The 17,214-nt window shown below is 50.4% G+C and overlaps 1 protein-coding gene across 5 annotated transcripts in view; it reads left to right on the top strand.

The window, feature by feature from the left end:
* Positions 1–17,214, top strand: part of Ptpre (protein tyrosine phosphatase receptor type E) — a 153,286-nt gene that overhangs the window by 119,130 nt on the left and 16,942 nt on the right. For 4 of the 5 annotated variants that reach the window (XM_074078051.1, XM_074078053.1, XM_074078052.1 and 1 more), the window contains 7 exons: positions 223–296; positions 2,007–2,143; positions 7,291–7,381; positions 11,387–11,463; positions 12,102–12,138; positions 13,500–13,597; positions 16,117–16,236. In XM_074078051.1, the coding sequence (XP_073934152.1) occupies positions 223–296; positions 2,007–2,143; positions 7,291–7,381; positions 11,387–11,463; positions 12,102–12,138; positions 13,500–13,597; positions 16,117–16,236 (634 nt within the window). Of the gene's footprint in view, positions 1–11; positions 144–222; positions 297–2,006; positions 2,144–7,290; positions 7,382–11,386; positions 11,464–12,101; positions 12,139–13,499; positions 13,598–16,116; positions 16,237–17,214 lie in introns of those variants that run through there. The other variant, XM_020167334.2, reaches the window with a different exon arrangement.

Raw genomic sequence — 17,214 nt, 5'->3', positions numbered from 1 at the left:
GCCCCAACCCGCTCAGATGAGGAAATGGAGCCTGCTGGAGGCTGTGGGGCGTGGGCCCATGAGGCCCAGATGTGCAGTTAGTCGGCCAGGCCCCAGCACAGCTCAGCTATGAGCAGCAGAAAGAGCTTCTCCCGGCTCACCTGGTGGGTACCACTGCACGAGGGCTTGGGGCTCCCCGGAAGTCTGGGTGTGCTGAGACCTAATGCATCTTGTGCCTCTCAGGTTCAGGAAGCAGAGGAAAGCCGTGGTCAGCAGCAACGACAAGAAAATGCCCAACGGGATCTTAGAAGAGCAAGGTACAGGCACTGGCTCCTCGGGCTGAGTGACTCTCAACAGACATTGCGTTTCTTTCTTTCCTTAGCATTTAAAGCAAATGTTAAATGTTAAATTCCTCCAGCCTTGTGACTTTCATCTCACTCTTCCTCGTGTGCTGCGGCCTTTTGAAAATAACCGTAGAGTTTCTGTATTTCAAAACTTTACTTTGGAGACCATTTTTCCCTCCATTGTGAGACGGATGTTGACATGTTTCAGTTTGTGGTTTTTTGGAGAGACTGTTCATATCCTGTCCTGTTCTTTTCTCAGGGTTTTGACATACAATGTTTTTCAGTGAGGCCTTTAAAATCATTCTGTGATCAGACCCTCTGACCACATCTGTGTGTGGGGACAGCGCAGTAAGGGGGCGTTTCCAACTGTGCGATTCCAGCGTGTACAAGCACGTCTCCACACTAAGGTGATGGAGGAGGTGATTAAAGCACACCGGCTCCCACCGGTGACTGAGCTTCCTGCCATCCAGTTTCTAACGCTCCTATAGCTTGAGGTCACACATATGCAGTCAGACGTCAAATGGACTCTGTTTTTTTTCTTGTTTGCAGTTCTAGGGGTCAAACCCAGGGCCTTGCTCATGCTAAGCAAGTGCTCTACCACTGAGCTACAGCTCTAGTCCTCACATGGAATTTTAGAACAAAGCCAAAATAATAAAAAGAATATCAGCACTGCAAAATAATTAATTTTAAAAATTAAAAATCACACCAGCCCAGCAAGCATGAGGCCCTGAGTTCAAACCGCAGTAACACCAAAAAATAAAAAAATAAGTAAAAATCAGGAACAAGAGACCTAGCCAAGATGTAACTTTGCAGGGCTTGGGGTACTCATACCCCTTGTTAGATGACGAAGTGGCCCCAGTCCCACTCTGCCCGGTTTCTGTCCCTTTCTCTGCTCTGAATGTCCCATGTACATCCCAGGGGGGGAGCGGCATGGCTGGTGAGGGCACAGAAGGAAACCCAGCCACACTTACGCTGGCTGACTATCTATGTCGGGGAGAAGGGAGCCTCAGAGTGAAGCTCTTGGCTGGGCCCCAGCAGGCTCTGCAGGGGGATGGGACCTTTCATAAGGGTGACAGCCAAGTTATTCTGTTGACCTGGTCAATATTAGCTCATTCCCCAGGAAGACAAGCACAGGTCCTAACTTTTCTTGTACCTCACTCTGAACTTGTGGAAGCAATTTGTCAAACGCCGCCTGCAACCTGCCCTTCTCTTTTGCAGTGCCCCACTGCTCCCCCCCTAAACAAGGATGGCTTCTCTTATTTGGAGTTTATAGGTTTGAGGAAGTAGAACTATTTGTTACAAAGAAGAGGAGGCTAAGAGAGACACAGAGCCTAACAGATCCAATTTGTTCTGAGCTTGCACCCAGGACCCTATAATTATTTCTCACGTTCCAAACCCGACACCCCAAACTGCAATGACAAGTGCCTTAGGCCTTTGTGGAAGGAGCAGTGGCTGGGCGGGGAAGAACAGGCCCGCCGTGAGTGGGCAGGTGAGTGGGGTTGGAGGTTTGGTGTCTGTGCTGGGAAAGGGCAAGGGCACTGCCATTGCTTGCAGAGGACCAAGGTGTCAGAAGACAGATGTTTGATTCCCTTAGCTCCAGGCGGCCTGATGAGAGGACTAGGTATGTTGTCAGTCAGTCTGGCTAGTGAGTTAAGTGCCCTCCTGTTTCTTCTGACCCCACAGAGCAACAGAGAGTGATGCTGCTGAGCAGGTCTCCATCAGGTCCCAAGAAGTACTTCCCCATCCCGGTGGAGCACCTGGAGGAGGAGGTCCGAGCGCGCTCAGCCGATGACTGCAAGCGCTTCCGTGAGGAGTTCAATGTGAGTGCGTGTGCCCAGGTGACTTGACACTGTGACATCCAGGGTCAGTGCTTCTGAGGACTCAGATCCCTTGAGTGAATTATGACACTGCACCAGAAGCAGGGTCCAGTGAGGTGCAGTGCCCCTCACTGATGTTTGCCACTTGTTACAAGGTGAGCGGAAACAGTTCTGCCGGCCTCACGAGGGCTCTGGCCAGCTCAGTCACTGAGTGCCATATTCTGAAACCAGCTGTGACAAAAACACCATTGTCTTCATTGTGGGGAGGACCAGGCCTAAGCCTAGAGCAGGATGGAAATTTCGTGCTGAGAGTCACAGAGCCAGCCCCCAGTTATCTCTTTGTGCAGCTTGAGCTTCTAATTGGAGCAGGGATTGTCCCTCTCTGAGCCATCATTGCTGCTATCAGGAGTCGGGGACTGTCTTCAGGGGACAGTAGCTTGGCCCTTTGATGTCTGTGCTGTGTGTGAGTCTGTGCTATCCTCATCCCAAGTCTGCTGTTATGCCCATGAACCCAGCAAAGCAGGGTGCACTCAGACACAGATTCTACCATCTGTACCGTCCCCATCTTAGCAACTGGTTCTCTTAACTCTCAACACAAAACTCAAATGTAGAGTAATGACTCCTCTGCTGGTGTTGACAGCTTCTTAGTTTTATGTCCTGTGATTTTGCGCCTGCTCTACATAGCCAGCTGGATAGATAGGCAGACACGCAGACAGACAGACAGACAGACACACACACACACACACACAGGCTTGCATTTGCGTCTCAGCATTGCCCCTGCTCCGGTTTTGAGTTTTGTCCAGGGCATCTTCCCCTTTGTGTGCACAGGTGTGTGTGAGAGAGGGCTGGTGCTCACAGGATGGCTGCCTTGGCCAGGCCTGGGCACATCCTCTGTGCTACTTCTGCTATGTATGAAGAGGTTGTCTTACTGACCTCACAGCACAAATGTGAGGCCCAGACAATGGGTTTCATAAACAACAAAGTGTTGTGCAATTGTTTTATCTTAAGATGGCACAGGGCACTGCTGCAGACCTGTGACTTTTCACACAGAAACAACCTGTGAAGACACGGGAAAGTGATGGTGCATTTAAACTGCACTTTGCTTGTTTGTTTTTTAACACAAGCTTCATTTTCCTTTATCTTGCTTCCTTTTTTATTGTTTCCAAATGGGTCCACCTATTTTTTTTTTTTTTTAGAAATCGGGTCATATTGAAAGACAGCTCCAAGCACTTTTGTTTTGCAATCTCTCAGCTTGACAAGAGAAGTCAATTCTCCATTTTCAAAATAACCATCGTGTTTGCAGCTAGAAGCTCTTGTCTTCCCTCTTGTCCCAGTTCCCTTCCACTTTTGTACCCTGTGTGTAGGGGGCCTGGGGGCAGGGCTTGCTGAAGGAGGGCTCTGAGTCAGAGACACAGGGCTCTGTCACCACCACAAAAGTGAGGACTACACCCAGGACGAATAGGGTGAGGCACTTGGCCCAGGCTCTGATTCAAGAGGGCACTGAAAAGCTCAGCAGTCAGGATAAATCATGTTTCAGTGCAACGTTTAAAAATACCAAAATTAATGCAAGCAGTCTGTACTGAGCAAATAGCACAATGGTAAAAGAAGACAGGTTTGGTCTCACAGATTTTTGTCCTCTTGGCCTGGGTCCCAATATGGCTCATACCACACAGTTACTGATTCTACCATTGCTTAAAAGTTTGATGCTTTGGTCATTACAGATTTTGTACATCAAGTTGTATTTTTTAAAAAGGATATCGCATCAGAAGTTTATTTCTTGTGATTCCTGAGTTTTCTTGGACTCTCTTTAAGTTTTGCACCCAGGGTAAGGCCCTGTGCTCTTCCCACTCCCAGCCCCACCTCTGTGCAGCCCTTCAGCTGCACATACATCTCCCCCTGCCCTGTGACAGGCAGGCTGAGATATGGGGCAGGGAGGAGCTCTGGACTCAGAGTTCAGCTCATGGGGCCTGCTTGTGGCCCTTCTCTCTGGTGGGTGACTGATCTGGTCCTAAGACCACATTCCTGTACATCTCTCTCTTAAAGAGCACCAGAGCCTGTCAGGACCAGCCACTCCTAGGTGCTCAGGAGTTCTGCCCTTGCACCCTTTCCTTCTCTTTCCTACCCACTGGATGGCCTCTCCCAGGAACAACTGAAGGGACCAAAATGAGTCTCAATATGATCCACTCCATTGCACTTGGACATTTGTGCACTGCCAAGCTACAGAGCAGGTGAACTTGAGGATAAAAAGGACTTGTCTCTGGGGTTATGAGCACAGACAGACAAGTACTGGGGTCAGCCTGCCTGCGTACCTGTGTCCTCAGTGGGAAAGGGACACTCTCTGCCCCCATAGTACTGTGATAACCAGTACATAAAAAAGGTGACAGGCAACGTGTAAATAGGACATTATCGTCCTGGTTTCTACAGTCTCCACTGGAGATGGAAGATTGCCATCCTAGTGAAGTCTGTTCCAGACCCCAGATTAAATCCCAGTGGGTGAGCACCATTATCCAAGAAACATCCTCTGCCCCCCAAGCTTCTGGATCTTCCTGACATCTGTCTGAGCATGTCATTTCTAGCCAGGTGTCTGGGACAGGGGAGGTGGCATCAGAAAAGGTCCCTGCACAATAAACAAACCAGAACTGTCCCCAGGGGCTTGCTGGAACAGATGCGCCTCTTGCAGAACCTGGTGCAGAGAGGCACTGCCCGGCTAGCACGTAACCACAGAGAAGCCCCAGGCGCACTTTTACTTCTCCTGGGCCTGAGTGGCTGGGAGCTCAGACAGATTCCCAGGTAGATTGGCAGTGGGACTGAATCTGTACAGGTGGTTTGGTTGTTGTGTGTGCTTGGCTCCTGGGTACCTGTGCAGGGCATAGGGTGCTCTGCCTGCCTCACTCCATCCTACCCTCTGTGAGCCCAGGGAACCAGGGAGCACCACCCATCTCCACCTCACATGTCTTGGGCAGCTGTCAGGGCCATACAGCTGTGGTGTCAGACCCTGGTCCCTCTTTACCACTCACACCCCTCCCCTCTGGCCACCACACTACAGTCGCCTTGCCTACCAGAGAAGAAGAGCACTTCTCAGGTTTTTTTTTTTAGTTTATTATTTTTAGTAGACTTTATTTTAGGGAAGTTTTAAATACACAGAAAAATTACACACATGCTGGATAGTTCCTGTATATACATCTCTCCCCAGTGAGTAGTTTCCTGTTATTTACTCTTAACTCTTGCATTGGTGTGCTGTATCTCTTTTCTTTTCTTTCCTTTTTTTGGCTGTACTGGAGTTTGAATTCAGGGCTTTCCACTCACTGGGTAAGCACTCTAACACCTGAGCCACTCCTCCAGTGATTTTTGACTTTAGTTATTTTTTGATACGGTCTACAGTTTTTCCCAGGCTGGCCTCAAGTTATGATCTTCCAGATCTCTTGAGTAGCTGGGATTATAGCTGTGAGTCACCACACCAAGTCTCATTCTGTGGGTTTTGCCAAGTGCCTAGTGTGTCATGTACCTTCATTCCCATCTCATGCCTGGTTTTCATGTCTAACGCCAGGGCTAAAAAGGCTTTTGAGGATAAAGAGGGGGCCCTAGGATGTTATCACAAATTCAGTATCTTGGTAAGGTCAGAGCTCTGTTAAAAAGCTCTGCTGATGAATCAGACCTCAAGGGGAGTAGGTTTTGGTGCCTGGGGACAAGGTCAAGAACTGCTCATTGGCCTAGCCAAGGTGCCCACCAGGGTGGTCCCTGTCCACTGGCTCTGGCAGATCCTTTGCTTGTGGCACTGGCATGTGGTGACCCCAAAACAGAGACAGAGGGTGGTCTATGGCATCCTGATGTGAACACTTGGAGGAGCCAGGTCTGTGGTGAGAGAAGCTCCTACTGAGAAAAGGAGGCTCAGAGACCTGACCCACAATGTGGGCACGCACAGCGCAGCAGTGGCTTTGATCTGAGGCTGCACTGTGAGGCCACCCCCAGCTGGGACACACGGACACCCCCTTTCCCCACTCTTGAGGCCGCCCTCAGAACCTCTCGCCAGCCAGTTGATCTGAATAAATCTATGCCCGCTTTGCCTTGGGTTTCAGATGCCTCACCCCTAAAACAGAGGTAATCCTGGTGTCAACTGATAATAGGTGAGTTGTGACAGCTGGGTAGATGACCTAGCTCCTTGGGCTGTGCCTGGCACATTGGAAGTGCTCAGTAAATATTCATGCTTCCTCCTTGGATCTCAGGGCCCCCAGGGCCAGCCAGTGGTCAGGTTGGTTGTTGAAGGGCATGATTTGGATTTTAAAGTGTTGTACCACCTTGGCATGGCAAGGAGCTCATCTGAGCATACAGCAGGTCCCCGAAGCGAACAAACTCAGGAGAACTGGAGCCCACTGAGAATCGGAGGCAGCAGCTCCAGGTAGTGTAAGGGACTAGAAGTCAAGATGCCTGAGTTTACCTGCAGCTGCACCACTCCTCATTTGTAGCACTCTACGTCCAGCAAAGGGAAGCATTTGTGTCAACTTACCTCCTTGTCTCAGCCAAGGGGTTGGTAGGGGGATATGTCTAGAGCCCCTGTGAGTGCAGAATTCTGGGGAACTGGTCATGTGGGCGCTGACTCAGGGGTCCTGGGAGGCACCCAGAGAGTAGGAAGCTCCCAGGTTCAGACACTGCCAGTCCACAGACACCTTGAGTCCTGAGCAAAGTTAGGTAGGACTGCATCTAAGTTCACTTGCCCTCATTCTCCTTACCCTCAGCCCCACCCCAAAGTCCCAGCAGCTGTCCTTGTTGCTGTTTCTGGTCAGAGCTCCCCTTCGAGGTCAGTCTATCCCAGACTGGGATATGCCTGCCTGGCCCAGGACCTGGGAAACCTGGGATCTGGTGGAATGTGAAGTAGTCCTAGCCTTCCCATAGCTCAGGATCTAGCTTATGGGACCGTCATTTTGGCCACAGTTCTGTTGATCCCACTAGACAGAAGGCCCTGGTGGGAGTCAGGGTGTGAGTCTCATTCAGTCTCTGTGTTGTGCCCGGTACGGGTCTGAAGCAAAGACGGGCGATGGACAGAAGGTGGTTTTCTCTAGACATGTTTTAAGTCCTGTACCTAGTAGGGAAGCTGATGGGAACACATTGTCTGGATTCATTGCATCTAGCACTAACTCTACATTCTTTTCCAGTCATTGCCATCGGGACACATACAAGGAACTTTTGAACTGGCAAACAAAGAAGAAAACAGAGAAAAAAACAGATATCCCAATATCCTTCCCAGTAAGATTTTACTTCTTTTTTGTTTGTTTGTTTTTGACCGATCAGCGATGTTTAGCTAAACTCAATATTGCTTTGTAGCTTCCCAGTGATGGTGTCTGTCCTACTACCAGTGCCTTGATGCTCCTCGATCAGGGGTCCCTGAGCCAGTGTTTGCAGCTGGGGCTGTCCCCCTACTCAGGTGCCTTTACTGCTCACAGGTCTGGTCGCTAAGCCTGTGCCTGCTAAGGAGGCCTGTACTTCCTAGAAACGAGAGGGGCAGGGGCACTGCCTTATGCCCTTGTGCATCAGCAGGCAGGGCGCCTCCTACCACATTTGCTCTTAGGCTTGCAGGTGGCCTTGGGCAATTGCTTCCTCAGACTCAGGGCTCTTGGTCATGAGCAGCAAAGCACCAGTGCACTCAGGTCCTGCACCAAGGACAGAAATGACAAAATAAGAAATCCATTATGGGTTTTGGAACACCTTTGTGGTAAAGCTTAGAATCAACCCAATTTTAACCCCCAAAGCAAACACTGGGCATAGGCTGGACATTGTGGGTGTCAGAGGCTGTGGTGTCAAAACCAAGGCACAGACATCTGTTATGTTGGGCATTTTGGGACCTGCTGTGGCTGGCTGGGCTGTGCCCTGCAATGCCTGCCTCACTGCCAGGACAAATCTGCAGATTACCAGCCACCTTCACTGAAGCTGGCCAGGAAGGGTTGCAGCAGCCTTCACCCCACCTGGAGCCCTCCCACCCTCCCATCGACAGCTTTGCCCTTCAGGCTAACAGAATAGCCTGAAGGAGCCTCAGCGGTCTCCACGAAGTTCACATTTGAATCCTGAACCCAAGGCCTCCTTCTGGTCCAAGGAACCACCTATCTGAGGCAGGTCCTGCTGGGATCCGGGAGGCAGCCTGCAGTGGGCTTTAGCATGTTGCACCTAGCTGTACTTTTTGAATTAGAATTTTGTCTATCTGTTCTGTATGAACAAGAAGCTATGATCTGTCCGATCTGTAGCCTCTGGGTCTCCAACACATTCTGGAAGTAATACTTTCCGACTTTGCACGCATGGGATTTTTCTAAAAACCCACCATGAACCTGTGATCCAACTTAAACTAGAGAAATTTAACAAACAGCCTTTCTTTTATGGGGGGCAGCCACAGGAGGGCAAGGCAGGGGTTGTACAAGCCCACTGCAGGGGTTGTACAGCTGAGTCAGGAGTGTGGCTTGGCCCAAGCTTAGATGGACACAGTGAGGCCAAGTCAAGAGTTTCAGCTCTGGATGGACTGTTGAAATCAGAGAAGGAGGGGCAGCCAGGTCCATGGCTTAAAGGGAAGGAAGCCCACAGCTGGGGGAGGTCTAGACAATTTAGAATAATTTGTGTCAAATAAAAATCAGGACAATAGAAGATTAGTATCAATTTCTAATTTAATCAGTCACTTACTTGAGTGGTTGGTGCACCGGTTTGCCCCTTGTGTGTTAAGGACCTACCTACTCAGCGCCAAGTGCTTTCAAAGTTCCTTTCCTGCATTTCTCTCTCAATTACTAAAACCACTTACATTGTTAAGGCTTGAGAACTCCCACCTGTAATTCTAGCGTTCAGTAGGCTGAGACAGGAGGATTTCAAGTTCAAGGCCAAGAGAGACTCTGTCTCAAAAAAAAAAAAAAAGAAAGAAAGAAAGAAAATGAGAAAAGGCAGGAAGGGAAAGAAAAGAACCAATAGCCAGGTGTGGGAATCTCCTACACCCAGCCCAGGTAGAGTGCCCACCTCACCTAGGAGTTCCCCCACCTGGCTTGGGCAGAGCCTCCCTCCTGCCAATCTCCCTGAGGTGCATGTTGCTCACTTTGCAAGGCACAAGTAAATTGGTCTGTCCCCGAAGTGTGAGAGCACAGCAGGATTCTGAACAGCTTGTCCAGTGCTATAAGCTCTCCTTTGCCCCTGTCCCCACCCCAGTGTGGCAGTCCTGCTCCAGCCCTTCCTGCCCAGGAACTTGCAGTGCTGGCAGCTGTTCAAGGCTCAGGAATGCCATGTCTCTGGTATGTTCAGAGCAGCGGTGGGGTGGGGGATTTCAGGAACAGTGGCATGAAGACCTTGTGCCCAGGCAAGGACCCATGGTGGCCCTAGGCTGATTACATTGAGCAGTTGGTCAGAGATACCTCCAGTGCCCCTGCGGGGGCCAGGATACTAGGCTGAGTTTTGGGATATCATACAGGGACTCTCAGCACTGCTGCCCAGGGCCAAGGTGTGAGCAGTCTTCGTACTCAGAGTAGGACTGAGGGTCAGCAGGGAAAGGCAGGTGGAGACTGCAACTTCCACTACCCTCGGTGCCCCCTGCCCTTCCCAGACTCCCTCAAGCCTGGCAGACCAGAGCCAGGTTCATAAGATGCCCCTGGGCCAGGAGTGCAGTTTCAACTGTGCCATGTGACACTGTGGGAACAGAGTTGAACACTTTGTGTGTCCCAGAAGTTGGACTGTGTCTGTGGAAAAGCTCCATGACCAAGGACTAGAGTCCTCTTTGCTGGAAGAATGCCAGCAGCTGATCATTTTAGGAAATAATGCTTTGAGAGTGGCGTGACTTTTTAGGATGAAAAAACAGGAAGCTCTTAGAAACTGCCAGATTCTCATTCTAACCAGTAGGTTATTTTTTACCCTCTGCATTTCTATAGTTGTCCTCAAAGTGTAAGTCATTTTAAATTATCTCCAACTAGCCTGACACGTGCTCAGCCAAAGCTATTTCTGACTTGGGGTTGTCCATGGGACAGAGGTTTGGGGTTTGACACCTACCTGCCCACCCCGTGTGAGCCGTGACTGTCCCTCAAGCTTTGCTGCCCCTCCTCTATCATCAACAGAACAGCTATGGCTCAGCTGTGAGCCTGGACAAGAGTCTGAGGCCAAGGGCATGGTCCAGCCAGGTGAGGCCACGGCGAGGCTTTGCCAGGTAACACCCGCAAACAGCCTCCTTGTGAGGAGGGACTGGAGGGGATGAGGACTGGACAACTCTGTAATAATGCAGGTAGTAGCACGAAGCACCTGCCATGTTCAAGCACTAGAGACTCCTGAGGCAGCTTTGTCCTGGGCCTGTAAGTCCCCATGTGCCCTAGGAAGGTGGCAGCTCTCACCACATCTAGGAGCCCCATGGCCAGGTAACCATGAGGGCCCATGAAAACTTTCATCATTTCTCTGCCTTCAGGAAGAAACATACAAACAATCCAGCCATCTTTTTACTACCTGTGGACAAGGTGGTAAAGCAGCTTTTTCAGTTGTTCTTATGGATGAAAGATCAAAAGGCAGAGGTGACTGGGCCCATGGAAGTCCGAGTGCAAACCCAGCTGAAGCCTCCGGGCATGCATACACCCCTCAACACACGTATAGATGGCATCACACACACCAGCCACTCACCACACCATATACCACACACAACCCATTCACACTGCACCACACACCATACAGGTAAAAATACCACACAACACATGCCTAACACACTCCAAGCACACATACACAACACACACACACACACTCAGCACAGCACACACATACACCACACATGCACCCATGTAGCAGACTGGGATCTCCCTGGAGCAGATGGGAAGGATGGAGACTGAAATTCAGAGTCCCAAACCCCAAGCCCATCACCCATGTGTCCTTTTGAAAGCCTGGGTGTGTAGGACTGGCCCTTTACCCAAGGTTCTCCATGCACACTTGCCCTGATCAGTGCTGGAGTCCAGTAGTGGTTACCATGCTGTAGGGGTCTGATCACACTCTGCAGCTCCGTGCCTGTGGTCTCTTAGCAGCCCCATGCTGGGTGCTGAAGTTCTACCTGTCATCCCATGGCCAAGGTATAGGTGAAATAAGTACATCCTGACCCTCAGGGCCACAGTGGCTGGGAAGATATCTCTTCTACCCCTGCAGCGCTGTGGAAGGCCAAGTCAGGCCCTTCCCAGTGGTTGTGGTTGGTTCTTTAGGTGAAAGAAATACCAGGCTCCTGAAATTCCTTCCCCTAACTACACAGGTTTGTCTGGTTTTTTCCAGATGATCACTCCAGGGTGATTTTGAGCCAAGTCGATGGAATTCCCTGCTCAGACTACATCAATGCATCCTACATAGATGTAAGTTGATGCCGATCCATTCCCCTGCCTCGCATGGGACACCCATGAATCATGACCTGTGGGCATTTCCTTCTCTGTGCCCAAGTACACACGGTCACCACCACTCTGGAAAGTTTGGCCACCCACAGTCCCAGAGCATGAAGCCACTGGCTCCTTTCCAGCCACCACATACACCAGGGAGTCTATCTTCAAGACCCCACAGATAGCACACAGTGGGAAACAGACAGGCACAAAGGATGCCTGCCATGGTATTATTTGTATTCCTGACAAACTGGAGCCAGTTAAATACATTGTGACAAAACCACATGCAGTGGTTTATCAAGAATTCATTTAATTTATCTTTAAAAGATCATTTATATAAGTTATCAACTTCTCACTTCAACATATAAAATCTGTACATGTTAGTCCAATTAAAAAATATATATATAAGTGTTTGTGCACCTGTCTCGTGTGTGTGTGTATGGGAAAATTCACAGGAAAAAAAATAACACTAGGGAGGGGACCTATGAAAGTAGCATTTGTTAGTTCTGAAATTGCTGGCCAGTTTTCTTCTTACTTTTTCCTGTCTTCTAAATTCCTAGCAACAAAAAGAGCTTCTCATCAAAGATAATTCTATAAATCTGTTTTTATTTTTCTAGGGTTACAGAGAGAAGAATAAATTCATAGCAGCTCAAGGTAAGCTTTTTATTAAGTTCACTTCTGAACATTATTTTGATAAAGTGATAGAATATTGCCAGCATGCCAATACTTTGTTTTGCAAATGCCTGTGTGCCGGAATGTGTAACAGCATGTTCGGCGTCCATGCATGCATGGATATCCGTAGCTGGACACACACATATATCTGCAGTTTGTACACAGGGTTACATGGGTTGCCACTTTGACATCCTGAGGCTTGCATAACCTTGACTCTGTGCTGATCGAGCTCCCTAAGTTTTGGGGGTTAGGATCTGAGTAGCTTTTTAGATCAAGACCATAGCCAAGATGCTTCAGCCATGAAAGCATGCTCTTGACCTTGTACATAACCCCACCTGTACACATCACCTTCGTCCAGCCTCCTGTCCCACTCTCCCAGACCCTGTCACCACCAGGAGCCAGTGCTACACACAACTAGGGGTTAGTGGAGGTAAACCTAGGGTTCCTTCCTCCTCCTCTTAGGCCAGGAGTCCATAAGTGAGTCCCAAAACTCAGCGTATACCAAAATATCCCAGGGAGCTGTTACAAATCCAGATTGTCTGAAAATAAGGAGCTGCACGTGTATACACATGCACACATGGAGGACATCAGGAATATTTCCAGTGAAAACCTCCAAACATTGGTTGACACAGATAAAAGCAAATATTTGTTTTGTAAGCAGATATGGCGGGGGGGGGGGGGGGGGGGGGGGGGGGGTGCAGCTCAAGGCTGGGTATCAGCTCCAAGGAGAGGGACTTCTTCACTCCCTTCTTAGCCTCAGGGACACAGAATGACAGCTGTACCTCCAGGTACTGTGTCTGTATTCAGGCAGGAAGTGAACAAAGGCCAGAGGACATTCTTCTAATGACACTCTTTAAGTTTTGTTCAGATCCTCTCCCCAGGGACTTCAGCTCACATCCTGTTGGACAGCACTGCCCTGGGAGATTGAGATTTTGACAAAGGAGAGGGGGTTAGACCTGGAGGGTTAGTCATCAGCTTGCTCTCTCTCTCTCTCTCTCTCTCTCTCTCTCTCATACACACACACACACACACACACACACCCCACATCCATTCTGGCTCCAGAGGGAGCCTGCTGCTCTGAGGTACTCAGGTACTCATAAGCACACGGAATGGCCACAGGCTGCTTTGACACTTAGCATTAAAACCATCCCCTGCTGACATCCCTTTGTCATTCATGAAGGTCCTCATCCAAACCTGGCCCAGGTGTTCATCTGCGTTCCTAGCTGGAGTGCCCATCTTGTGCCTCAGGGAAGGCATGAGCAGCCATCCTAGGCCAGGTGCAGGGGCCAGGCCCTGACACCTGTCCCTGTGCCCTTAACCCTGGTGATGCCATCTGCCTGCAGGCCCTAAACAGGAGACAGTGAACGATTTCTGGAGGATGGTCTGGGAGCAGAAGTCGGCCACCATTGTCATGCTAACGAACCTGAAGGAGAGGAAAGAGGTGAGCTCTCTGGCACTGGTCAGCCTGGAGGCCTGTCCCCTGGGGCTTGCTGGGAGTCCTGACAACTTCCTGTGCCCATCCCTTCCTTCCTTGCTGTGCAGGGAAAGCTCTCTGTGTTCCTAGTGCCTCACTGTTTTGATCTATGAGGTCCAACAAAGCAAGGCTTTTCCTTCCTCAGCCAAGGGCCACCAGCTGACCCACAGCTCTTGCCCCATGGGGGAGCAGCAGGTTTTAAAGTGGAGGGTTCTAGTGTGTTGGGCAAGGACTGGGGTGGGCCTCAGGCTACAAGTGACCATGATCACAGCTTTATTATCCAGACAAGAGGGACACACTTGAAACAAGGCATGTGGGAGGAACACAGGTCACTAGCTGAATTTGAAACATGAACAAAGAGTCCAGCCCTTCCTTGCCCAGTACAACCAAGGCTTCATTAGCCTGATATACTGGGTGGCTGAATCCCAGGTGACAGGAGCAGGGGATCGAATGTGGCTGGGAAGGAAGGGCGCCAGAGCCCTTGTAGGCTTGCAGCTGTGAGCAGGATCTGTTGTAAGCAGGAAGTTTGTTCTCCAAATGAAAGCTGTGCTTTCCCTGCACAGCTAGGAAGGAAGGGATGCCTCAGGCAAGCCAGTCGGGAGACTGCACTTCTAGCAGGTCCCAACATGAGTGCCACCATGCTGGGTGCTGATGCTAGGTGTCTGCCTATCTGGCCTCTGCCTAGGGTGCTTGGGCATGGGAGGCCCTGGCCTGGCCCCAACAGAGCCTGGTGTGCTGAGGACTTGGGCAGAGACTGCAGTGTTCAGGTGAAGGACCTGGCCCTGTGGCACTAGAGGGGGGGGCAGGAGCACTGCCATTCCCCCAGAGCCACCTACTAATGGGCTGCACACCAAAAAAGCACAGGAAAAGCTTCCAGCCACCAATTTTGGTCTTCCGGTCAGGGACAGGACAGGGGTTTGGTTTTGGTTTTGAGAGTCGGGGCTGGAGCGCACTAGTCCTCCATCCTATGACTCCTGCCCTTGTCATCCTTTGTCACTGATGGAAAGAATGACTAAAGGGACTGTCACTGTGCCTTCCTCCACTGGAGCAGCTTGAGGGACCCCTGCTCTGTAGAAAAGGAATGGAGCCTTCACCAGGGCCCCAACATCTGCCCAGGAGCCGCTGCTCTAGTCACAAATCATAGCGAGGCCAGAGCAAGGCTGTGGGGTGCAGACTATTCCCCCAGGCCCCTGCCGTGCTGTTGCCATGTTGCCTGGCATCTCCCTCTCAGCTCCCTCCGAGCCTGTTCCTGGGTGTTTCCACACATGACTCAGTGCTGCCTGCTGGTCCTCTCAGTTTCTGCCATTTCCGGTGAAATCATTTCTCAAGTGACTTCCTTTTTCTCAGCTGTGGTCTCATGGCTGTGGCCCACATCCTGGGCAGCACGTTGTGAAATGCAGCTGGCATCTCATGACCTGAGGGAGGCTGGAGGCTGGGGTACAGGACAGCCACAAGCCCTGGGCTGCATGAAGCCTAAAGGCAGGGCTTATCTCTGCAGGAGCCTTTGGAGACACAAATGGCCAGAGGGTCCCCAAAGCCCTAGGGGGGGGTCCAGACTGGCCCACGCCAAGATCTTTGGCACTGGCCACTTCAGAAGCCCTGTGGCAGTGGCCAGCCTAGTCCAGGACGCAGGGGCACTTATTTTGTGGATGTCATAGCCTGGTCTTTGGCAAATAGCAGGTGCTTTTGCTTTGTGACATTAATCCTGGAGACTTAGCCACTCATGGGCCATTTCCAGGACAGCCTGGAAGAAGCCTACAAGGTTAAACTTGAGACTTCTCCATAGAAGACTGTGCAGATCTTTTTACCCTGGTATGGGTCCCTGTGTTTTGTGCTAACAGATGACTGTCCGCTGGTGAGATGCAGGGGGCACCAGAAAACCAAAAGGCTTCTAAGGCTTGTCTTGGGGCCATGTCGATTTCATAGGGAGGAAAGGTAAAGAAGTGGCCCCTTCATAACCAGGTGCCCTCTAGCAGACTTCCACATCAGCCTCATCCTCGTCAGAGGAAAATGTGTTCCTTAGCTTAACCCTGGTCACTCCTCTTGAACGGCCTGGTGGCCCTGCAGACATGTGTCCTGAGCGGGAGGAAACAGACTGCCGAATGGAAGTTCAGAAATGTTCTGAGAAGGGTGAGCCTCGCGCCAGCCTGAGGGTCACCCGTGGTTAGCCCAACTTAAGCGAGCAGCCTCAGCACAGCCAGGCTCAGCCAGTTGAATAGGATGTGTGGGAGTTAGCAAGCGCCAGAACAAAGAGGACATCACTGTGTCAAAATCTGAAAGCCGGCCACACTTACGGTCTCATGGCTGCTTTTAAGCAGTTGTGTGACCACACTTCCCAGATTTATAAAGGACACTGCTTGCCTGAACTCCTTCTCAGCCCCAGGAGCTATACGTGAGGCCTGTGTGGATGGTAGGGGTAAGGGGACAGGGCATGGAGCCATGACGCACCCACAGACCTATTTGTTTCTGTAAATTCTTCCACACAGGAAAAGTGCTATCAGTACTGGCCTGACCAGGGCTGCTGGACCTACGGTAACATCCGAGTGTGTGTGGAAGACTGTGTTGTTCTGGTAGACTACACCGTCCGCAAGTTCTGCATTCAGCCGGTAAGCATGTCAGGTGTTCACTCCCTGGAAGCGCCATTCTTGGAGAGTGCAAGGTCAGGCTCAATGTGAAGAGCTTTGCCCACCCTAGCAGACCTGTGGCTGTCACCCAGGCATGTGGCTGAAGGCCAGGCTGTGTTGAGGGTGGTGGGCCAGGAATGTGAGTCTGAGAAGTGTGCTGGGTTCCCGGGGAAGAAGCAGACTAGCTGGAGGAACAGGGGATCCCCCCACCACCACGGGGACACACACACACACACACACCACACACTCTGTAGCACGATGTCATTCCCCACACTGGAATTGTGAGGAGGGATTTCTTTTTTAATGGTTTCAAAATTATGTCTGAAACCAGCTGTTGTTTTTCACATTTATTCCGTGCTAGTCCCCCTTACAAGGATTTAAGGCAGTTTTCCATAAAAGTGTCTGTGAACACGGCAGATGCAATAAAGATTTAAGAGATGTTTTAAAACCACCGTAAAAGCAGAAGGTCATTTTATCAGGAATCAAAGATAGAGCAATAGGTGTAATTACGTTACAAAATAGGAGCCAAGTTTCCTAGAAGGCACAGCAAAAAAACAAGAGAGAGAAACGATGGGCCGGGCTGTGGCTCAAACACTTGCCTAGCATTTGTGAAGTCCTGGGTTCTAATCCCAACACTGCAAAAAAAAAAAAATCCCCCATTGACCTCTGTTCTGGATGCAGCACACACACGCACACACACACACACACACACTTTTTTTTTGAGACAGAGTCTGGCTGTGTAGCCCACAAAATCACAACCCTGAGTGCTGGGATTACAGGTGTGTACCACCACACTCGTTTACACAAATACTCTGTTTCTAACCTCCCTTGGACAGGGCAGGGAAACTAAACTCATGACTCTGAGAGAGGCTCTGAGGGAGGATCTGGGGGTCTCCTGTGCTTAGGCCAACCCATCATCTTTTCTGAATGAAGGGAAGTGCTGTTGGCAGTTACACAGGA

Source organism: Castor canadensis, chromosome 7 (assembly GCF_047511655.1).
Source record: "Castor canadensis chromosome 7, mCasCan1.hap1v2, whole genome shotgun sequence".
In the NCBI taxonomy this organism is placed as follows: Eukaryota; Metazoa; Chordata; class Mammalia; order Rodentia; family Castoridae; genus Castor; species Castor canadensis.
Note: the sequence above shows the minus strand (reverse complement) of the source record. Positions and strands in the feature narration are given on the sequence as shown.